The sequence below is a fragment of the Pipistrellus hanaki genome, assembly GCF_964339955.1.
Source record: "Pipistrellus hanaki genome assembly, chromosome: 15".
Lineage (NCBI taxonomy): Eukaryota > Metazoa > Chordata > Mammalia > Chiroptera > Vespertilionidae > Pipistrellus > Pipistrellus hanaki.
Genome location: NC_140517.1, coordinates 27,487,526 through 27,511,849, shown reverse-complemented (window position 1 = coordinate 27,511,849; position 24,324 = coordinate 27,487,526). Strand labels below are relative to the sequence as shown.

At 45.9% G+C, this 24,324-nt stretch overlaps 1 protein-coding gene and 1 pseudogene across 9 annotated transcripts in view; one reads left to right on the top strand and one right to left on the bottom strand.

Moving 5' to 3' along the window:
* Window positions 1-24,324, bottom strand: part of ACSF3 (acyl-CoA synthetase family member 3) — a 65,415-nt gene that overhangs the window by 19,179 nt on the left and 21,912 nt on the right. For all 8 annotated transcript variants that reach the window (XM_084905712.1, XM_084905717.1, XM_084905713.1 and 5 more), the window contains 2 exons: window positions 23,141-23,289; window positions 9,042-9,154 (listed from right to left, as the gene is read on the bottom strand). In XM_084905712.1, coding sequence (XP_084761838.1) covers window positions 9,042-9,154; window positions 23,141-23,289 — 262 coding nt within the window. The remainder of the gene's footprint in view (window positions 1-9,041; window positions 9,155-23,140; window positions 23,290-24,324) is intronic.
* LOC311633769 (Y-box-binding protein 1-like) lies at window positions 31-975 on the top strand (annotated as a pseudogene). Its single transcript has 2 exons — window positions 31-49; window positions 166-975. The product of its transcript is annotated as a Y-box-binding protein 1-like (transcript).

The window sequence follows — 24,324 nt, the reverse complement described above, 5'->3', positions numbered from 1 at the left end:
ATCCAGAGACACGAAAGCGTGGAACAGAGTATGAAATCTCAGACGAAAGGTGGGGGAGGGTGGGTGTGTGGAGTTATTCCATATATGCATAACTCATGGACACAGACAGTGGGGTGGTGAAGGCCTGGGGTGGGGGTGGTCTGGAGGAGGTCAATGGGGGAAAAGGAGGGACATATGTAATACTTTCAACAATAATAATAAAAATTTTGGGAACAGTAAAATAATTCAATGTAAGAAACAGATATGGTTTCATCACCAGGAATGACACCAAGGAAGATGTATTTGCACACCAGACTGCCATAAAGAAGAATGACCCCAGGAAGTACCTTTGCAGTGTTCTTGTGGAGTTTGATGTTGTTGAAGGAGAACAGGGTGTGGAGGCAGCAAATGTTACAGGCCCTGGTGGAGTTCCAGTAAACATGCAGCAGACGGTAACCATTCTAGACACTATCCGCCTTGCAGAGGTCCTCCGTGCAAACACCAGAACTACCCGAGTAGTGAGAGTGGGGGAAAGAGGGAGAGATCCAAGAGTGCTCCCGAAGGCCAGGCCCAACAGCACCTCCCTACTGCAGGCAACAGTTCCCACCTTATTGTGAGCAGACACCCTATGGGCTTCGACCACAGTATTCCAACCCTCAGATGCAAGGATAAACGATGGAGGGTACTGACAACCAGAGTACAGGAGAACAAGGTAGGCCAGTGAGATGGAATATGTATTTGAGCTACAGACCATGATTAACTGGGGTCCTCCTCACCAAAACAGCCCCGAGAGAACAACAATGAAGAAGATAAGGATAATCAAGGAGGTGAGACCCAAGGTCAGCAGCTATCTCAATATCGGTACTGCCACAGCTTTAATCACCAACGCAGATGCCCAGAAAAAGCTAAACCACAAGATGGCAAAGAAACAAAAGCAGCTGATCCACTGGCCAGAATTCATCTGCTCCCAAGGCTGAGCAGGGTGGGGGTGAATAAAAGCTAGCTTACCATCTCTACCATCATTCAGTTTAGTCATCCAACAAGAAATGAATATAAAATTCAGCAATAAGAAATGAATAAAAGATTGGAACTGAAGACCTTAAGTTAGGGGTGAGGAACCTGTTTTCTGCGAAAGGCCATTTGGATATTTATAACATCATTTGCAGGCCATACAAAATTACCAACTTAAACATTCGCCTGCTATATTTGGTCAAACATTTAATTACCTCACCCCTAATGCCTCGGCAGGGCCAGACCAAATGACTTCGCAGACCTTACATGGGCTGGATGTTCCCTACCTCTGCCTTCAGTGCTTGCTTTTTGCCTGTTAACCAGACAACTAGAACTATCTGCATTATCTACTATGCAGCATGGGGTTTTTGTTATTTTTACCTATAAAAATTTCATTTTGGTAATGACAAACGAGGTTTTTATTTCTTCAAAGCCCGGTTTTTCTTAATATACATTTAAAGGTTTTTAAAATTGTTTCATATTTGTTCAAATTAAGATTTTTCAGGAACTTATTTTTAATCTACAATAATAAAAGAGAAACATGCAAATTAACTATCACTCTGCCACACCCACAAGCCATGCCCACCAGCCAATCAGGAGAGAGTATGCCTCTATCTGATCTAATAAGAGTATTATGCAAATTGACTATCACTCCAACACACAAGATGGCTGCCCCCATTTGGACACAAGATGGCTGCCACAAGATGGCTAGCAGGGGAGGGCAGTTGGGGGTGACCCAGGCCTGCAGGGGAGGGCATTTATGGGTGTCATCATTTTCTTTATGCTAAAAAAGACAAGGCCTTTTCATTTCTTGGGGGAGAGGGAAAAATTAACCACCAGATAGAGCTCTAAGTACACACGTACCTATTATACATTTGCTTATATCATAATAACTATTGGACAGACCTTGACAGTAAGGCCAAATTAATTTTGGTGGTTGATGTAAATTTTAGAGACAAGGGTATGATGGAATATCAAGAGTGAAGATAAACCAGGAGAATGGCCAGAGGTAAATATCAGAGAGAAATAACAAATAATCTGCTGGGACCGGTTTGGCTCAAGTGGATAGAGCGTCGGCCTGGGGACTGAAAGGTCCCGGGTTCGATTCCGGTCAAGGGCATGTACCTTGGTTGCGGGCACATCCCCAGTAGGGGGTGTGCAAGGGGCAGCTGATCGATGATTCTCTCTCATCGATGTTTCTAACTCTCTATCCCTCTCTCTTCCTCTCTGTGAAAAATCAATAAAATATATTTAAAAAAGAAAAAAAAAAGAAAAAAAGAAATAACAAATAATCTAAAATTCTATATAATAAAAGCCTAATATGCAAATTGTTCTACCGGGAGTTTGACCGCTCCCTATGACATGCACTGACCACCAGGGTGAGGTGCAGAACATGGCGGGTGTCGTGATGTGGCACTGCCAGCCCCAATGGGCCCCGATGAGACTGTGGCAGGATGGTGGAGCAGGTAAATGGGCAATGCCAGGCCAAGGCAGGTGTAAGCAGGGGCCCGATCGCCCTGTAGATGGTGACCAGTGGCCAGCAGGCCCTGAAAGCCCAGTCGGGGCCAAGCCCCGGGCTTAGACAGGGAACTGGGGGTGGGTGGTGGTGATCAACTTCCTGAGGCACCCGGGCAGGGGGACTGCAATTCTCACTGGCTACCTGGAGGCCAGGGTGACAGGAACGGAGATGTGGTGAGAATGCGGGTGTCCCTGAGCTTGCTCTCACTCTCCCTGCTTCCTGCTTCCCTCCCCTGGGATGCCAGGGCTCCAAAGCTGGGGAAGCACGCCCCTCCCCCTGCCCCTGCTCAGCCTCTTCCTGGTGAGCTAGTCCACAAGTTGGGCTCCCTGTGGGTTCACGCAGGAGCCAGTGTGTGAGGCTGGCTCAGAGGCCCACCCTGTGCCCCAGCCCGAGGTGTCTGGCCACGCTCACATCTCCGTGTGGAAACTCAGGAGCAATGACTCAGGCAGAGGTGAGCGTGTGGGGGCTGTCCAGGGCCCAGAAGTCAGCTGGCACCTACCCTTACACTCCAGATACTCGTATTTTGATTGCCAACCAGGCCTAGGGACTGCACCTGTGCATGAATTTTGTGCACTGGGCCTCTAGCAGTGTATAATAGCAAACACTGTCTTCAACTAAAATCTATCACTCATGTCACCAGGCCATGCACAGAGCCAGAGCCCTGCAGAGGTTTCTGCTGGGATTCCTCAGAACCACTCAGGGTTCACATCCTCACCAGCTAGGACGAGAAGTATGGCTGGGTGGGTGGTCAGTGGGCCCACTCCCCATGCTCTGGGGACCAGCTGTTCCTGAGGGTATTTTGGGTGCAGGTTGGATGGGCACGCAGCCAGACCCTGGGTGCCTGGCAGTCTCACATAACTTCATGCCACACCTGCTTTCCACATGGCAATAAAAATCTGGGCTGTGTGCACAAAGGACTCCCTGCCTACAGGAACATTGGTTGAGTGAGGGCCTCTCCACTTACTATGACCAGTGCCATGCCTGAGAGCTGCCAACACAAGAATGAACACTTCATCTGAAGCAGCCTCAATCCTACTCTCACAGACTGCAGTGCCTGCCCCAACTCTGACCCATGTTCCACTGGCCTAGTGACCTGCTGGAAGCAGCACTGTACTTCCCTCTATTAGTGGCAGGTGTTGCTGCAAACAGGTGGAAGCCCTGATACCTGCCCGATTCATGATGAGAAGACAGCTCTGCCCCTCTGTGGTGGAGGGCATACTAGAAGAAGGTGCCAGAATCCAGGCAGGTGAGCAGGTGCAGCACTTGTCCCTATGGCCCCTCCTTGACTGTGGGCTCCCCTTGTATCCCGATGAAGGGTCGCCCAGTCAAGCACTGCCCACTGCTTGGACCAGAAAGAACTGGCCATTCACATAGGGATGAGCCAATGGGAGGAAGTCGGGACTTCTTGCCTTGTATTTCAGAGCAAAGGGTACTTGGAGACAGGCTCTGGTTGACAGCTGGAAAGAAAGGCACAGGGCTGAGTGCTCTCAGGCAGTCACCTGGCACATCAGGGTGACAAATACGAGACTTTCTCGTTAGGGTCATGCTGCCTCCTACCTGGCCCTGGATAGAGGTGGCAGACTCCACCACAACTCAGGTAGGATGGAACTGTCAGCTGTTTGTCTGAAGTGAGTGCGTCTGTGGGGAAGGCACCATTACCATCGTGGGGCAGAGCGTTCCAGGCCCCACTATGGGTCACGTGCAGCGGTAGGTGGCACACGTAGTGACAGATGGCTGTGGCAGGGGAGGGGACTGGAGATGCTGGTGGCGTGGGGAGGAGAGGCAACAGAGCAGTGTGCTGTCCAGAGTGACAGCCTGCATATGGAAAAGATATGAGATAATTAATTTTTAAGAAGAAATAAAAGGAAGCAGAACTCATAGCACCTGTCCTGCTCTAGCCAATGCACATCCCACATGGGTCTCTGCTTCCTCAGCAAGTGGAGAAGCTTCTGTGTGAGGCCTGGTTATCCTCTGTGTTACATACAGCTGTGAAGTACTTTATCTGCTGATGGACTCCATTGTTGCTGGCTGGTGCTCGGCTCCCATGTAAGCAAGCAATTTCAAAAAATAAATAAATAAATAAAGAGAGTGCGACGTGCAGAGTTTACAGGCAGGAGCCAGCTGGAGGCTGCAGCCCATGAAAGATGCATGGCAGCAAACAAAGCCATGCGTTAACCCAGCCCAGCAGGGAGGGCGCAGCCAGAGGCAGCCTTGAAGGTGGAACTACTTCAAATGGTGCCAGAGAACCTCCCAGTGCAGGACGGCACCCGCTTTACCAGTGCCTGAAGTCCCACCAAAGTTGCAAGGATCAGGAAGTGCTGGTAGCAGAGCCACAGACCACTGAACCCTTGGGGTGCTGGTCAGCCAGAGCAGCCACACACTCAGGGGCATAGAGACACGATGTTGTCACTGCATAACAACCCACTGTGAGCCCAGTCTGTATTCTGTGGGGCACCAGGGCAAGTTACTCTCCTGACCCATATATATCTGCCCTCAGGCACCACAGCTACTGGCTGATGTGGGCCTGCAGGAGTTAACAGGGATCTCCTGTTGTCTGGGAAGTTCTGCATGGCCTGCGGGACACCTACCCCGCACTGCGTTTGCCATGATGGGTGCCCTTACTGCTGACACCTCTCTGCGGATCTTGGCAGCAACATGAGGCTTGCTGTCCAGCCCAGAGAGGTTTCCTCGTGTGCTAGTTGGATGAAAGGACAGAGTGGCTGGGAGAGGCTGAGGCCACAGTTCCCACAGCACGCTGGCTCCAGGGAGCTTCTCAGTGATGTCCACCCTGAACCTCCACGTTCGTTCTATGCTCACCATCACCACTCGGCACACTTCTGCTCAGTAGGCACTTTTCTCTTTGATAACTGCTGCCTGCACTGACATCATGCCTGTCACTCAGGTGTATGGGCCTGCTTCAAGACCTGTCCTCAGACAAGCCAAGGAAACAGCTGCCGCCAGCTGGAACCCGCAGTGGAGAAAGATGCTACATGTGACATCATGAGGTCAGTAGGCCAGGGGAGCACCACAGTGTGGGAGAGGTTTGCTAAGATGCTGGCCTTGTGCCACGGCTGCTGCACTGTGGGTGTTTTGGGTAAAGGGCCACGGCACACGGCGCAGAGGAATCCCGTGTGTGGAGAAAGAACAGTGGGTGTTAACGGTAAGTGATCTGGGTGAGGGGTGTGCAGGTGTTCTTTGTACTGCTATTTTTGCAATTTTTCTATAAATTTATTACCAAGTAAAAGTAAAAAAAACACACCACTTGAAACAAATCACCTCAGCCATCCTAACTTATGAACATTAAAGAGTAAGGCTTTACCAGTCTGGCTGCACTAACTGGGAATTTATGGTGTATCAGACAGGTACTGGAAGGTTTTGCTTGACAAATCTGTTTCAGAGACAGTATCAACAATTTTCAGCTGCAGGTTCACAATTGTGTAGGAACTGAGCAGACTGCAGCCTCCTGCAGCATGAGGCCATCCTACACCGACAGTCCATGGGTATGGTAGCTTCCTCCTTTTCTTATTAGTAACCATGGTCCCCAACGAGGCCAGTGCTAGTTCCTGTTTCTGCTGCAACACGCCACTGAAACGGACCGAAACGAGTTCCTCCAGGATGGCTGGGCCTGTCCTGCATGCCGCGGTGCTGATGGGCTGGGACAGGCACAGAAACACAGCAGCGATCTGCTTGGAGCTGAGGCTACATCTCTCGGAGTGGGAGGCCCAGATGGAAAGTTCCATGTAGGCAACTGCCTGAGTGCTGCTTCATTCGTACTCGACAAAGTATTGGGGGGACGGGGAACTTTTGAGTCTCCACTTTTGAAGGCTAAAGATAGATGACAAATGCTATCAAACACAAGAGGGAGGTGTCACTCTACCCATGAGTGAGACCCCAAAGCCCTGTTTCTGGTCTGCGGCCCTTGAAGGTAACAACCTCGAGAGCAAGTGCCCTACTGCACGGGAGGTGGGGTCAGACAAACAGCGCCATGGCGGGGCTACCTTTAAGACAGACACAGGGAGACAGAGGCAGGTCCCTGCAGCTGGGACTTAACCAGGGGTCCCTCCTGTGACGCTGGCTACCCCAGAGGTGGCCTTTGCCGAGCACAGCCTCACTGGTCACAAGACTAAACACTAGGTCCAGGACCAAACTCCTGTGTGGGACAACAGGTCCCCTGGTGTGTCTTCCCATGGAGTGGCCATCAGACTGTGCGGCCATCAGGGCGGCTGCAGTCTGGACTGTCTGTCCTCCAATCCCTTCAATGAGTTGAAAATGTTCTAGAACACACCCTCACGAGAGCCAAATAGCCTTATGTTCACATTTAGACAGCTGGGGTGTACCTGTACAGAACTCACCATGCAGGGAGGACCAGACCCAGCTCCCTTATGCCCCCTCCTATCTCCATGGCCCCTCAGAGGCCTAGCCAGTGGTACCCATTCCCCTGGAGCCCCCAACCTGCATAACAATTGCTTCCTTCCCCCTGGCTGTCAAGCACTCTGGGCCAGGGCTGCAGCTTTTTCTATTTTAAGCAAGTTTCTGTGCACAACTCTCTGTAGATGGAAACAATCAAAGACGGGAGAGGAGCTGTGGATGGCCAGCTGCTTGCCACCACAGGTGCGAGCTACTCAAATTGTATCGTCATTTAGGAGGGAGATGCTCCCGGCCCCACCCTTTCTCTCTGGCAGCATCCTGCCACTTCCAGCGGAACAGGTGCACACGGAGGCCGAGCCATCAGGTGATCCGCACCTGGCGGAGGCAGCAGTCATGGAGCCTGCTGCTGTGCCACTAGCATCTGATGGGTCCACAAACCCACACAGTTCCTCTGTTGGGGACCTCCTGATGAGCAGTGTCCCTGGAACCCACAGCCTGGCCTGCATTCTCCGTTGGCATCCCTGACCTGGCACACAGGCTAAGCATCCATGGGGGAGGCAGTCATCAAATGCAGGAGGGCTGGTGACCGGGGGATAGCGGGAGTCCACGAGAAGGCGGCGGTATTGGGAGGCAGTGCAGGGCACAGACTGAGAGCCAGAAAAGGTCCCCATGGTATGGGTGTGGCTGACGCCCTGGACCAGCAGGGCAGAGGCAAGAGCCCTGGCAGAGGGTGGTCAGGGAGTGACAGCAATGGCTCTAGGACAGCACTGTTCTTAGCCAATGCTGGCATGACCCACCTCAGGGTGGCAGTGGAGGAGCAAGGCTGTGTCCAGATGTTATCACATCTGGGAACAGAGGCTGAGAGAGTGAGAACCTAGTGAGGGCCCAGGTAAGAGGTGGTCTTGGTAAACAGAATGCCTACTTTTTGACATCATTCTAAAATTTTCATAAAATTACACTTTAAAGCATCCAAGTTCCACTTATTTGTGCCCACAAAAACACTCAACAACAATCTCCTCAGCCTCCCATTTCAGATGTGGAAACTGGGGCCCATAGAGCATGGCCTGTACCCAGCCCCTCTTGGAACCTGAGGTCCAGAGCAGGGACTGACCATCCCAGCAGTGCTCACGAAGAAGGATAAGCTGGAATAAGGACTCACTACTGTCATTTTTTGAAACCCGAGTAACAGAAACCAATCACAGGTGATATCTAGTATGGATATCAGCTATAGAGAAAATCATTTCCTTCTTTTTCTTTTGTTAATTCTCACCTGAGGATATTTTTCCATTGATTTTTTAGGGAGAGTGGGAGGGGCAGGGAGGGACACAGAGAGGAACACTGATGAGAGACACATCAATTATTTGCCTCATGCACGTGCCCCAACTGGTGCTGGGGATCAAACCTCCAACCGAGGTAACGTGCCTTAACCAGAATCAAACCTGCAACCCTTCAGTCCAAGGGCCAAAGCTCTACCCACTGAGCCAAACCAGCCACGGGGAACATCAATTCCTTTTAATAAAAATTCCACTTCCCACTAATCCTAAACTTTTCTGTGACTCCCCTTCACTTATGACCAACACATTTGTAGCTATTAAAATCTTCACTGAAATAAGACAATGGACAGTGTTTCTGTTTCACTCTTGTGAATTTTAGAATCAATACAAACTAAGAGAGCCATTAGTGACTTCAATAGAAATGGGTAACCTTAATTCAAAGGGTCCTGTGGACCTGCCCAAAGAGCCTTAGCGAGGCTGCTGGCATGGCCACACCTGCCCTGGAATGTGTGTTGACATCACTAGGAGTGGGCACCAAGGTCCTGCCAGTGCAGAATTTTTAACCAGATCCCACCTACAGTGACTTCTGTTTTAACTTGGGTTGTCCTTAGCCAGTGCTGTCATGACCCACCTGGAGCGCAGTGAGAAGCCAGGTAGAGCACTGGAGATCGGGGCACAGCGGGGCCTTGGTTGCCCTCACACTGTCCACAGTGGCACCTTTAGTAAATACCAGCCAGCATCCCCACCATCCCCACCATCCAGGAGGGCCATCTCCAAGCAGTGGGGATTCCACCTCCAAAGCACAGAGACCCAAACTTCTGTGACTGGCCTGCTGGGTGGTCATGACCGTGTAGTGCCCATGTACCACCATGGAAAAGAGAGTGGCTCACCCTGGTGTCCTTCTCGTTTCCTTCCACGTGGAGGATGTAGGGGCAGCCCTCCTTCTGTGGATTTTCTGAGACAATTCGCACCTCAACGCCTGGCAGCGGGGTCCCCACAGAACCTGCAGAGAGGAGAAATATAAGAGAAAGGAGATGGAGTCAGAGGGATTTCAAAGGAGAGGGCTATCACCTGTGGCTCTCAGATCCTGCCTGGACATCACTCACCGGGGAGAGAAGACCTGGGAGCATGCAGTGGGCGCCCATCCCGCCACAGCAGCAGCCAGTGCTCGCAGTTGCCAAGAGTGTGCAGGCGAGGCTCTGAATGCTCCAGAGCAGCCGTCACCACTGGTGGTCTGTGGACCACTGGTGGTCCGTGAGGTCCGAAAGATTGGCGACCGCTGCTCCAGAGCATTCAGTTCATCCTAGGAAGGCCCCTTTACCCAGGCGGGATACAGGCACAGCTTCTACTTGTACCTGGCTGAGCAGTAAGGGCACTGAAGCGCACCTGTCCAGAACAGGTCCCAAGAGGCACCGATGCTGAAAGTTAGGCGGTGAGCAAGGATCCTCACAGCAGTGGGATAATATTGCTGGCATTCTGGTTTATTCATTAGGCACCATGGTTTGTTCAGTGTCTTCATCCCACTCCAAGGCCCCAGCATAGTGGGCCAGCTTACAATCAAACTTCAAACCTACAGAGGTAAGGCAGGTGGCTTGAATGTGTCCCACAGCCACTGTAATAAATGACTAAGGCATAACGGAGGTTCCAAACCAAACTCCCAGCATCTATGCAAATTCACTCCAAGGTTTTAAGGCCTTTATTATAACCACTGAAATCAATGAGGATTTGTCAGTGGATAAATGTCCCCAAAAGTCAGGTCAGCAAACTCTGTAATTTGTTTCATGTCCCACATCCAAACTCTTCACAAGGTTGGCTGTATCAGTCTTCTTCTGTAAACAGCACCGTCCTATCCTCCTTGGCCTGTCTCCTGCACCTGAGGTCTGGGGGCGAGGCCTGGGCCCTATGGCTATGATGAGCTCTACTCTGTGTCAGGTCCCAGCATCCTCTCCCCATCCCACCCCTTTTATTTTGGTTTCCAAAGATTTTCAAATTAAAGTGAAATCTATATAAGATCAAATTGATCATTATAGAGTGGCAATTAGTGGCATTTAGCAATCATCATCACCATCTAGTTCCAGATATTTTCATCACCCCAGAAACCTGTGTCCATCAGTAGTCACTTCCAACCTCTAGCCCCCTAACCCCAGTAACCACTAATCTGCTTTCTGTCTCTATGAATTTGCCTGCTCTGGAAATCCTATATAATAAAGGGCTAATATGCTAATTAGACTAGACAGCAGGAACGACCTTCCAGAAGGACCAGTGGGGGGTGGGGGATGGGGAAGGCAGGGCCGCAAGACAGATGGGGCTGCAAGAGCCTCTAGTTTCATATAAAAGAAATTGTACATGTGCCCTCCTCTCTTCTTAGTTGCACATATACTTGGAGTCTGTGGTTACACAGGCATTAAGGACATTCAGGACTCACTAGCTTGTGAATGTGGAAGTGGGTCCAAGCCCAGCCTGCTCTGACATCACAAGCTATGCTTCTGCTAATGGCTCAGCCTGCCTCTGGGCACAGTCAAGACCAGCTGCCATTTTGCACACTAAATTTGGTTTCCAGTTGACTCCAAAGTCATTATCTTTTCTAGATTAAATAATGCCTTTCTTTGTTGATCTCTTGTTTCAGTGACAAGAAAGTGACTGTAATTTACACTGCTCCTCCCTGGACCTCATGGTTTGATGAGGACTGACAGACACACTGGCAGAGTGACCAGCAAGGGCCACAGCCCGGACTGCTGGGACACTCACCTGGGCCGGGGATCACTGGTCTCCAGATGCTCCCAGGCACTTGTATTTCATGGTCAAACTTCAGTAGGCTGACCTTGGTTTTAGCCCTTAGTGACCGGAGTGTTGGTCATAATTTACAATAAGTGTGTGTGTAAAAGGGTTCAAGGGAGAAATTGGGCAAATAATATGCAGAAGACAAAGGCTGTGTGTGAGGGGCAGGCTGAGGCCACGCAGGAGGACACTCAGGCACACTGACCCCAAGCCCCCGGCACTGCCACAAGCCGTATGGAGCTGCCAATGCTCTCTTAATCTGTACCAATAAGATCTTTCTTGCTGCTTGAACAAGGGTGATACAGGGCTGGGCAGGGTGATTAGCCCAGATAAGAAGAAAACATCAGATACTGGGAAATGATTGATTGCCCTCTGAGACTGGTCAGATATGATTTCTTCTAGTACCTGCCAGAGATAAAGAGTTCCATAAACACACCTCAAGGAGTCAGGCAGAATGTGGTTATATCATCAGGAGGCATTTCGTCAACTTAAGTGCAGAATCTGAAGCAGGACCAACCGCCTCACTCAGAAATGAAAGCCTGCTTCTCATCTCCTTCCTTCCGAGGAGCCTGACTGAGCAGCAGTGTGCAGCTGGATCAGCCTGACTGAGTGCGCTCAGACAGTGCTGCCTCTTCAATTGTGAGCTGGGAGCTCATCTCCCCAGAAGGAAGAAAGCAGAGGCTCCATACAGGCCCTGAGACCAGAGAGGTGTGTGGACGAGGGAGTCCTCCTGGGTCTGCCCAGGACAGGGGAGGCGTGTGTCACCTCAGCCATTTGCGACCATCTGCAGAAGCTGTTGGGGGCACATGTGGAGACGGTTAAGGGCTCAGTCCCACAACTATTAGTGGGTCACTTCAGTGACTTCTAGTGATCAGTGGTACCCACAGCTTCTGTCCAACTTGGCTACAAATCAGAGGTTTCCACAACCTCCTCCTGGGGGTTCAATAATTTGCTAGAGCAGCTCCTAGAACCCTGGAGAACAGTTTGCTTACTAAAAGACCAGTTTGTTATAAAGTATACAACCTCTGAATGGCCAGATGGAAGAGATGCCTAGGGCATGAGCTTCCCTGCTTTCCAGGTGCTTAGCATAATAATCCCCAGGTCTATCCATGCTGTCACAAAAGTTAAGAGGTTTTCTTTCTGCCTCGGCAACTGCTATGGCTCCCATGAAAAATCATGTGGCGAAGGAGGGGCCAAAAAAAGAAGCAGGTTCTGAAGTTACCCTTGACTGCCCCCACCCTGTAGAACAGTGTTTCCCAAAGTGTGGTACGTGTACCCCCAGGGGTACGGGAAGAGTTTGGTGGGGGTACACGTTGCACCGGAGTTTGGTGGGGATATGCACTGCACCGTGCTTAGCTGTGCCTAATTCTACGTTCTCATGAGTACGAGGGGTACTCAGCATTTTGAAAATTACAGAAGGGGTACACATATGTCAAAAGTTTGGGAAACACTGCTGTAGAAGATGGAATCACGGATACTGCCATCTTTGAGCAGTTTCTTCAGGAGAGAATACAAATGAATGGAAAAGCTGAGAATCTTGGCGAAGGGGTTGTAACCATTGAAAGAAGCAAGAGTAAGATCACTGTAACGTCCATCTGAAGTGTCTTTTTCCAAAAGATATTTGAAATATCTCACCAAAAATATTTGAAGAATAACCTACATGACTGCTTGCTTGTAGCTGCAAACAACAAAGAGAGATACGAATTGCTTTACTTCCAGATAAACCAGGATGAAGAAGAGGAGGAAGATGAGGATTAAAGCTCATTTTTCTGGCAAATTTTGTATGAGTTCTTAAGTAAAACTTGGAAACCAAAAGAGAGGGAGGGAGGGAAGGAGAGAAAGAGAGAGAGAGAGAGAGAGAGAGAGAGAGAGAGAGAGAGAGAGAGAGAGAGAGAAGGAGGGAGAGAAAGATAGGGAGGGAGAGAGAGAGAGAGAAAGATCTTTTTAATAGCCACACTAGAGGCTCAGTGTACGAAATTTGTGCATGGGTTGGATCCCTAGGCCTGGCTGGCAATCAAGGCCAATCGGAGCCTACTGGCTGCTGGCTGGGGCCTCTCTTTCCCAGCTGCTGGCTAGGGCCTTCCTTTGTTCCATGCCACCCCCTGGTGGTCAGCGCATGTCATAGTGAGCGATTGGTCTCCTGATTAAACTCCGGTAGGGACAATTTGCATGCACGCGCGCGCACGCGCGCACACACACACACACACACACACACACACACACACACACAGTATTTCATTGAGTAAATATACCACAGCTTTTTTATCCACTCATCTACTGATGGGTACTTACTTGGGCTATTTCCAGATCTTAGCTATTGTAAAAAAACAGTTCGGAATGCATAGGAGTGCATTTATTCTTTTTAATAAGTGTGTTTCAGGATTCCTAGAAGTGAGGTGGCTGGGTCAAATGACAGTTCCATTTTTTAAATTTTGGGGAAATAATCTACTGTTTTCCATAGTGGTTGCACCAGTCTGCATTCCCACCAGCAGTGTATTAAGGTTCCCTTTTCTCTACATCCTCATCAGCATTTGTTGTTTGTTGATTTGTTGGTGGTAGCCATTCTGACCTGTGAGGTGATACCTCACTGTAGTTTTAATTTACATTTCCTGATGATTAGTGATGTTAAGCATTTAAAAAAATACATATTTTTATTGATTTCAGAGAGGATGGGAGAGGGAGAGAGATAGAAACATCACTGATAAGAGAGAATAATTGATCAGCTACCTCCTGCATGCCCCACATTAGGGATCAAGCCTGCAACCCAGGCATAAGCTCTGACTGGGAATCGAACTGTAACCTCCTGGTTCATAGATCAATGCTCAACCACTGAGCCATGCTGGCCGGACAGTTTTTCATGTCTACTGTCCAATTTGGAGAAGTGTCTATTCAGGTTCTCTGCCCATTTTTAGTTGGGTTGTCTTCCTGGTGTTGAGTTGTATAAGTTTCTTATATATTTTGGAAACTAATACCTTACCAGAGATATCCCTGGCAAATATATTCCTCTATACTAGGGGTGTCGAACTCAATCAGAGAAGGGGCCAAAATCTAAAATCCAGCCTAAATCGCGGGCCGAATGGTTTACTGAACAGTCATAAACTGACAATGTCATAAACTGACAGTGGAGTACAGTGATGACAGCGCAGTGCGGGCCACATTGCAAGGCCTGGCGGGCTGGATTTGGCCCGCGGGCCTTGTGTTTGACACATGTGCTCTATTCCATACATTGGATTCCCTTTTCTGTTGCTTTTTTTTTTTTTTTCTTTCTTTCTGTGTAGAAGCTTTTTAGTTTGATATAGTCCCATTTGTTTATTTTTCCCTTTGTTTCTTTTGCCCGAGGACTATGGTCGGCAAACTGCAGCTCACGATTCACATATGGCTCTATGGCCCCTTAAGTGTGGCTCTTCCACAAAATACCATGGCCTGGATGAGTCTATTTTGAAGCAGTGGCATTAGAATAAGTTTACGTTTAAAAAATTTGGTTCTCAAGAGAAATTTCAATCGTCGTGCTGTTGATATTTAGCTCTGTTGACTAATGAGTTTGCCGACCACTGACCTAGGAGATGTATTGATGAAAATACTACTATGTGAGATGTCTGAGATTTTACTGCCTATATTTTCTTTTAAGATTTTTATGGTTTTGGACTTACATTTACGTCTTTTAACCTTTTTGAGTTTATTATTATGTATGGTGTAAGTTGATAGTCTAATTTCATTTTTTTGCATATACCCATCCAATTTTCCCAACACCATTTATTGAACAGACTATCTTTACTCCATTGTATGCTTTTGCCTCCTTTATAAAATATTTATTGACCATAATGGTGTGAGTTGATTTCTTGGTCTCTGTTCTGTTCCACTGGTCTATATTCTTGTGCCAATTCCAGACTGTTTTGATTACAATGGCTTTGTAGTATCTGGCATTATGATCCCTCTAACTTTGTTCTTCTTTCTCAAGATTGTTGAGGCTATTCTGGGTCTTTTTTTGTTCCATATACATTTTTGCAATATTTGTTCTAGATCTGTGAAATATGCTGTCGGTATTTTAATAGGGATTGTGCTGATTATTTTGGGTAGTATGGATATTTTAATATTATTTCTTCTAATCCATGAATACAGTGTATGCTTCCAATTGTCTGTAATTTCCTCTATTTCTTTTTTGCAATGTCCCATACTTTTCTAAATACAAGAATTTGACCTCCTTGGTTAAGTTTACACTTAGGTATCTCTGTTTTGTTATTATTGCAATAGTAAATGGGATTGCTTTTTTAGTTTCTCTTTATGAGAGCTCATTATTGGTGTATAAAAATACCATTGATTTGTGGATGTTAATTTTGTATCCTGTTACTTAAATGCTTTTAGTTTTTGCCCATTGAGTATGAAGTTGGCTGTAGGCTTGTCATGTATGGCCTTTATTATGTTGAGGTATGATCATTCTATTCCCACTTTGCTGAGAGCCTATATCATAAATGGGAGCTGGATTTTGTCAAATGCTTTTTTGTGTCTATTGATATGTTTTTTATCCTTTATTTTGTTTATGTGATGTATCATATTTATTGATTTGCGAATATTTATTGATTTGCCTTGCATCTCTGAAATAAATCCCACTTGGTCATGGTGTATAATCTTTTTAATATATTGCTGGATCTGATTTGCTAATATTTTGTTGAGAATTTTAGCATCTATTTTCATCAGGGATATTGGCCTGTAATTTTCTTTCTTTGTAGTGTCATTGTCTGATTTTGAAATTAGGATAATGCTGGCCTCATAAAAAGAGCTTGGAAGTCTTCCCTCCTCTTGAATATTTGGAATAGTTTGAAGAGCAGTTGTTAGTTCTTTGACTGTTTGGTAAAACTCGCCTGTGAAGCCATCTGGCCCAGAACTTCTGTTTGCTAGGAGTTTTTTGAATACTGGTTCAAATTCATCAGTTGTTATAGGCCTACTCAAGTTTCCTGATGCTTCCTGATGAATTTTGGAAGATTGTATGTTTCTAGGAATTTGTCCATTTCACTAAGGTTGTCCAATTTGTTGGCATATAGTTGTGCATTTCTGTGATGTCACTTTTTCCTCTTTCATTTCTGATTTTATTTATTTGGGTCCTCTTTGTTTTTGATGAGTGTGACTAAAGGTTCATCAATCTTGTTTATCTTTTCAAAGAACCAGATTTTAATTTCATTGATCTATGCATTACTTTTTTAGTCTGTGTCATTTATTTCTGCCCTGATCTTTTTTATTTACTTCCTTTTACTTCCTCTGGGCTTTTATTGCTGTTTTCTTTGTAATTCTTTTTTTTTTTTAAATCCTCACCAAAGATGTATTTTCCATTGATTTTTAGAGAGAGTGAAAGGGTGGTAGAAGTGAAAGGAGGGAGAGAGACAGAAACATTGATGTGAGACACATCTACTGGTTGCCTCCCACATGCCTCCTGACAGGGAGACGGGGAGAAAATCTGCAACTGAGGTATGTGCCCTTAACTGGAAATCAAACCTGCAACCCTTTGGTCCATGGACTGACACTCTAACCACTAAGCAAAACCTGCCAGGGACTCTGCTTTTCTTTTAGTTGTAGAGTTAGATTGTTTTTTTGAGCCCTTTTCTTATTTCTTGAGGTAGGCCTGTACTGCTATGAATTTCCCTCTCAGGACTGCTTGAGTCTATAGAATTCACTGTATCCCATAGATTTTGAGTTGTTGTGTGTTCATTTTCATTTGTTTCCAAGAAGTTTTTGATTTCTTCCTTGATCTCATTGGTAACTCATTCATTGTTTAATAACATGCTATTTAACCTTCATGTGTTTGAGTGTTTCTGAGGTTTTTTTAAAATTGTAGTCAATTTCTAGTTTTATGCCATTGTGATTTGAGAAGATGCTTGATATTATTTGTCTTCTTGAAATTTTTAATACTTATTTTGTGTCATAACATGTGGTTCTTTGAGAATGTTCCATGTGTGCTTGAGAAGAATGTGTATTTTCAGCTTTATGATTAAATGTTCTGAAAATATTAATTAAGTCCATCAGACCTAGTGTGTTATTTATGGCCTGTTTCCTTGTTGATTTCTTTGTCTGGAGAATCTATTCAGTGATGTCAGTGGGCTCTTCAAGTCCCCTGCTATGACTGCATTGCTGCCAATGTCTCTCTTAAAGTCCACCAAAAGTTTTTTTTTTTTTTTTTTTAAATATACTTAGGTGCTCCTATATTTGGTGCATATATGTTTACCAGGGTTATATCCTCTTGTAGGATCAATCACTTTAGTATTATGTAGTGACTTTCATTGACTCTTTTTACGATCTTTTTTTTTTTTTTAAGTCTATTTTGTCAGATATAAGTATTGCTTCCCCAGCTTTTTGTTTGTTTGTTACCATTTGCATGGAATATTTTTTTCCATCCTTTCACTTTCTGTCTGTGTGAATCTTTGCTCTGAGGTGGATCTCTTATAGACAGCACATAAATGAATTATGTTTTCTTACGCCTTAAACTTCCTTATGTCTTCTTATTGGAGCACTTAATCAATTTACATTTAAGGTTACTATTAATATGTATTTATTTATTGCCATTTTTTTTTCTTTCTGCCTATGTTTCTCTCTCTTGATTTCTTCTTTTTCTTAAAGCAGTCCCTTTAATTGCAATGTTGGTTTGGTGGAAATGTACTCCTTCAATCTTTTTAAAATTTTATTATTTTCATTGATTTCAGAGAGGGAGAGAGACAGAAACATCAATGATGACAGAGAATCATTGATCAGCTGCCTCCTGCATTCCCCCTACTGGGGATCGAGCCTGCAACCCAGGCATGTGACCTTGACCAGAATCAAACCCAGGACCTTTCAGTCTGCAGGTTGACACTAACTAGGAATCCTTTAGCCTTAAAAAAAAAAACAAAACCCAAAAACAAAAAACAACAACAACAACAAAAAACACCATAAAACAATACTGGGAAGCTCTTTATTTCACCCTCTGTTTTAAATGATAGACTTGCTGGATAAAATAATCTTGGATTCAGGTCCTTCTTTTCATTACTTGAATACTTCATGCCAATCCCTTCTGTGGGAAGTGTTTCTGATGTCAACTTAATGATACTCCCTTGTAGGTAACTTTCTGTCTCTCTCTTGCTGCCTTCAAGATTCTCTCTTTATCTTTAATATTTATAATTTTAATTTTATGTCTTGGTGTGGGTCTCTTTGTGTTCATTTTGATTGGGTCTCTGTGTTTCCTAAACTTGTGTAACTTTTTTCTTTACCACGTTTGAGAAGTTTTCTGATTATTTCTTTAAACAGATTCCCTAGTCCTTGCTCATTTTATTCTTCTTCTAGTACCCCTATAATACAGATGCTATTAGGTTTCATGCTATTCCAAAGTTCTCTTAAACTATGCTTCTGCTTTTTAATTTTTTCTTTGCTGATCTAATTGGGTGTTTTTTCTATCTTGTCCTCAAAGTCAGCTTCATTTAATATACCAGTACTTTTAATTCCTTCCAATGTATTCTTGATATCAGATATGGTATTCTTCATTTCTGATTGGTTATTGTTCATGGTTTCTATTTCCTTTTTCATGCCATTGTAGTTCCCATGAGGGTCCTTGTAATTCTTACTAAGTTCCTGAGCATCCTTTTAACTTTGAATTGATAAATTGCTTGCCTCCATTTCATTTAGCTCTTTTTCTAGAGATTCCTCCTTTTCTTTCATTTGGAAGCTGTTTCTTTGTCTCCCCATTTTATCTGTCTCTTTGTGTTTGTTTTGTTTCATGTACTAGGTAGAATTGCTATACCTCCAGCCAAAACCAGTTTGCTCAGTGGATAGAGCGTCGGTCTATGGACTGAAAAGTCCCAGGTTCGAATCTGGTCAAGGGCCATGTACCTTGGTTGTGGGCACATCCCCAGTAGGGGGTGTGCAAGAGGCAGCTGATTGATGATTCTCTCTCATTGATGTTTCTAACTCTCTATCCCTCTCTCTTCCTCTCTGTAAAAAATCAATAAAAGTATATATATATATATATATATATATATATATATATATATATTAAAAAAAAAGAATTGCTATACCTCCATATCTTCATGTGGTGACCTTATGTAGTTAAGTGTCCTGTGGGACTCAGTGGCACAGTGTCCTTTATGTTCTGAGCTGAATGCTCTAAGAATGTCCCTTGTTTGGATTATGTGGACCCTCCTGTTGTAATTGGGTCTTGATTGCTGTTGGCCTGTTTGTGTGTGGGATCAGCCTATGGGCTGGTTGACTGTGAGGCCCAACTTCAAGTAGCAGTATGTTGTGAAAGTTATTGTACAGGTGCAATCTCATTGTGGCTTCTGCAGTCCTTGGTTAAGTCTCCTCTTCAGATAGTCTCCAGTTAGTATTTCAGGGTGACTGTTGCCCAATTTAGCTGTAATTTTCAGTTTGGTTCTAGGAGGCATTGTAAGATCCACCTACTCGGCTACCATCTTGAACCAGCCCAAATTTATATTTCTTATCTGAAGAGCTTTCTTCTTCAAAAGGCCAGCTTCCCCGTCCACTACCCTCTGACTTCCATCTTTCAATCAACTCATTTCTATTTTGAATATTTTTTAAAAGGAAGAAACTGCCCCCCACCACACACACACTCCACTGGTTCCTCTCTGCTTTGTTTAGTAAGGCCTCATCTCTCCTCACAAAGTGAAAGTTACAAACCATTAAGAAAATCTATAATGAAAATGCTGACAGAATTTTAATTCTATATGGCATCACAAACACAACAATAGAGTTAAACTCTCAAGGCAGAGACACTGACTTGAGTTTCACAGTCATGTTGATAAATGAAAGTGAAGTCCACACTGAGAAGAGACTGAAAACAGGGACGGGGCAGCCCTGGAGTCCCAGAAACACCCTGCACCACCTCTGAGCTGGCCCTGGCACAGCAGGATCAACTGGGCAATGGCCGTCCTCCTAGCACATGGACTGTGCCCTCTCCTAGCACCTCGTGGACAGTGCTGCCCTCCTAGCATCCATCTGGCAGCAACACTGGCCATAGTCAGAAGTGGCATGTCATTTTTCTGTCTCTCTTTAAAACAGTTGCCTGTTCTTCCTAGATAACTTTAATTGGCCTGCAGCTTGGTCCAGCATCTGGGGAGCGAGGCTGCTCTGCAGCTAGTCCCGAGAGAATGGAAACAGGTCGATAAGGTCCTGGACCTCCTGTCAACGCTCCACAGAGTCCCATTGCAGAAGCCATTAGCGCCTCTGATCTCAACCTCCAATTAGAGCATCATTAGACTCAGCAGCGCTTGGCCATGAATTATTCATCCTCCTTCACGATAACCGCATGGGACACAGGGAATGAATGATTAGATCCGACCCAGAGCTTAACACACGGCAAACATCCACCCCACACAGTGTGCCCTCCTTTGAGGCTGACCATGCCCTTCCATGCCTCCAACAGGTTTTGAGAACCTTTAAATAAATCCTGGTGGTCATTCAAGAAACTGTAGTAACAACATTAAGAGGCTGTGCAGGAGCAGAAAGGAAGGAACCTCCAGAAACGAACCCCCTCTGGGAGGCATGGGAAAGCCAGGAGAGGTAGCACAGCTATGTCCCAAGTGTGAAAGGGACACAGGCTGGGGCTCCAACACAAGTTCATGGCCTTCAGCTGTAATGTGCCCCAGCCCAGGAGACACAGTGCACAGAAAAGACTGAAAAAAACCTTCTCAACCTGATTTCTCCAGATATGAAGCTCAGAGATGAAGTTTTAGGGATTTTCATGTAGCACTCTTGAATTTAAGGTTGCAGATTATTTTGTTTACTTTTTTTTCCAAACCACAGAACTGGCACTACACTTGATTGTTAGAGGTTTGCTTTACAGACGAGAAAACAATCACAGATATTTGATTCCAGTGTAGAGAGACTATACCATATTCTGATGTTCCACACAGTCTTTGAGGCGAGTAAGAGCTTTAGCCATAACTTCAGATTCAGAAATTTATGGCTAATAAACCTTGGTTTCAGAGTCTTTGGATTCTACCTTCTCAGAGGGAACTGAAGGCCAATTCAGTGGGGGACCCTTGTTGTATCTCTGTCCAGGGCAGCTGATTTCCTGGTCCCTCTACTGTCCGAAGGTGAGCCTTGAGCTGGGCCTCTGGGTCTCAAGGCCTCCGACCTGCACTTTAACACCAGATTGCAGAGTTTCCACATCTCCTTCCTACATGTGGTCCCCATATTGCCATTTGCTCTCTCTCTCTTGTCCTGGTTCCTGGTCTTGGCTTCTTGGCCTTGTGTTTGCTCCTATAATTAAGGCCTAGAAAGTCTCCTGTCCATTTCTTTGCCTCATCTCTCTTTCTTCAAACAGGGCTGTCTGCTGTGCTGCTGTGCTTTAGTAAATGGGTGTCCCTGTGTAATGGTGGGAATGTCTGTTTGGTCAGGTACCTGCTCTGTGGCTTTGGGCAGATTACAGTGGGAAATAAATACAAAAGACAAGGGTCCAGTTCCCCAGATGTTGGACCAAGTTGCAAACCAATTAAAGTTATTTAGGAAGAACAGACAACTTTAAAGAGAGATCAAAAAATGCCATGCCACTTCTGACTATGGCCAGATGGATGCTAGGAGGGCAGCACTGTGCACGTGGTGCTAGGAGGATGGCCATTGCCCAGTTGATCCTGCTGTGCCAGGGCCAGCCCAGAGGTGGGGCAGTGAGTTTCTGGGGCTCCAGGGCTGCCTCGTCCCTGTTTTCAGTCTCTTCTCTGTGTAGACCTCATTCTTTTTTATTTATGTCTACCTGTGGGAAAGGTGGTCCCTATATCAGGGGCTATTCTGGGGACAGTTTGGCAATTTCTTATAAGTAGAGCACAGACCTACCTCCTGACTCAACAATTCCATTCCAAGTTAAGAAATAAAGATATACACTCACACAGAAACTTGCACACCCACATTTACAACAGCTTTGCTGGTAACTGTCCAGAACTAGATATAACCGGATGTCCTGCAGCTGGTGAACAGGTTAATAAACAGTGACCTCTCCACACCACAAATACCATGTGGCAATGGAAAAGGACATGTGATGACACGGACAAGTTGCACATGCATTGTGCTAAGTGAGAAAAGCCAGACTAAAAAAGGTCATATCCTGTAGGAATTCATTAATATGACATTCTAGAAAGAGCACAATTACAGGTGGAGAAAGCCTACCTGGCCCTGGGGTGGAGGAGGTGCTGACCACACAAAGGGAAAGGTTTTGAGGTGATTAAACACTTCTCTATCTTGAGTGTGTTAGCAGGTACGTGGCTACTCACGTAACTGAACGTGAGGGGTGAATTTCACTGCATGTGCAAGCTAAATGGATGTACTGATGTAGGATTATTTTACTTTTCCTGTGAATGAGATATTGCTGTGTTCTGGACACACTGGAGGTGACTTCTTTTGAGTTATAGAAAAGGGCCAAGAACAGAACAGAACATGTTGCTATCTTAGGCCTTGGGCTCTGTTTGTAGATTCCCTGTTAAGGACCCAGGATGGAAAGGTCTATTAAATGAAAGTCAGAGTGGCCATGGCCAGGGTAGATCAGTTGGTTGGAGCGTTGTCCCATGCACCAAAAGGTCACAGGTTCCATTCCATATCAAGGCACATACCTATGTTGCAGTTTGATCCTTGGTCAGGGTGCATTATGGGAGGAAACTAATCAATGTTTTTCTGTCACATAGATGTTTCTCTCTCTCTCCCTCCCCCTCATCTTCCCTCTTCTCTCCCCCCATCCTCTCTCTGTAAAAGTCAATAGAAACATATCCTCAGGTGAAGCTTACAAAAAACAAACAAACAAACAAACAAACAAACATCTTAGAGAAGGCTGGGCTGGAGGACCAAAAGGCAACAATTCCCGTCTAGAGCAGCAGGCCATCCAGACATGTACAGGTCACCAAGCACAGGTGGTGGTTCTCTCCCCACTTCCCCCAACACCTGTCATGTCTCCTGCTGCCACTGGCCTCGTGTGGCTCAGGGCACCTGGACAGGAGGCTCTCACCAGTGGCAAACTTGGTTTGGACATAAGCAGCACCCACGCTACGAGGCACTCTGATGAGCACATGGGTTCTGGTGGTTCACATTCTTCCCACCTCCCCCCACCCCCCCCAAGGTAACCTGGAAAAGACACTGGTATAAAGAACACCTTTCTATCCTATCCTTAACTGGCCACGTGGGATGAAGTGAGTGCCCAGAGGGAACAGGCCAGGGCCACCCTGCCAGCACCCTAAGAAGGCACTTGGTGTACCTGGCAAGCGAGCTGCTACGGTCAGGGGGTTGGACAGGGCCATGCCGATCTCCGTCATCCCATACCTCTCCAGCAGGGTGTGGCCTGTGATCTTCTTCCACTTCTCCAGGACAGGCAGTGGCAGAGCAGCTGATCCCGAAACCATCAACCTACCCGGCAAACCAGAGGCAGCCTTAGCTTCTGATGCAACCATCTTCAGTACAACAAAAAAGTCGCTATTTTAAGATTCATGATAAAAACCATAGTTGGAAGCTAGAATTTAACTATGTTCTTTGAAAAGAATTTGTTGGGTATATTTTAGAATGTAAATAGGTCTTCAAAAGGAATGAATAATCAAGGTAAAAGAAAAATAATTTTAGGGTCTTTGGCGACACTTTTTGCAAATAATTAATATGCTGTTCACAAACAATCCTAAATAACAGCAATAATAAGATGATTATGACAGAATTTAGATTATGGGTAAACTGCTACCAAGTCTGAGGGGTAAGAAGGATAGATGAGAGGATACAGTCCACGGCCAAGGGACGTACGGAGGTCCTGCACACGGAAATGTGCTAACGGGCTCAGATGGTGACAATGACATTATTTAACATCTGAGAGCTCCTAACTGCTCTGGTGGATAGCATGTCATGTAAGCATTATGTGGGGAAAGGAAGAAGTTTTGGGTTCAAGCTAGAGAAGAAACAACTGCTCTGTTTCCTCACAAAGTGTACAACTCACAAGTACCTCCCCCACCATGAGCCTAAATAGGGGAGGTCCCAGGACCTCTGTCACCAGAAATCACCCTGTTTTCCCCTCACTAGTATCATTTCTGCCATGAGCTCTATGGGGTTGGGCGCTCCTAATCCTGCTTCTGTATTGGTGGCTGAGCAATGGACACCTCCATCAATAGCTGCCCAACCCCACAATGGCTTGTGACAGGATGGGCCATTAGGTGACAGGTAGCAGGCAACATCAGACAAGAGCTGTAGTTCCACGAAAATGTCTTTATAGAAGAGGAGCAAAGGAATGGTGGGAGCAAAATCATAACATTATCAAATATTTGTCTTGGATAATCCAGAACTCTCTTAGGGAAACAGAGTTGCCCTTCCTTTGTTCTTAAGGACTAGGAATCAGATGCACAGAGCGGCCCAGAGGCCACAGAAACACACACACAAATACATTGGAATTTAAAATTCACATTT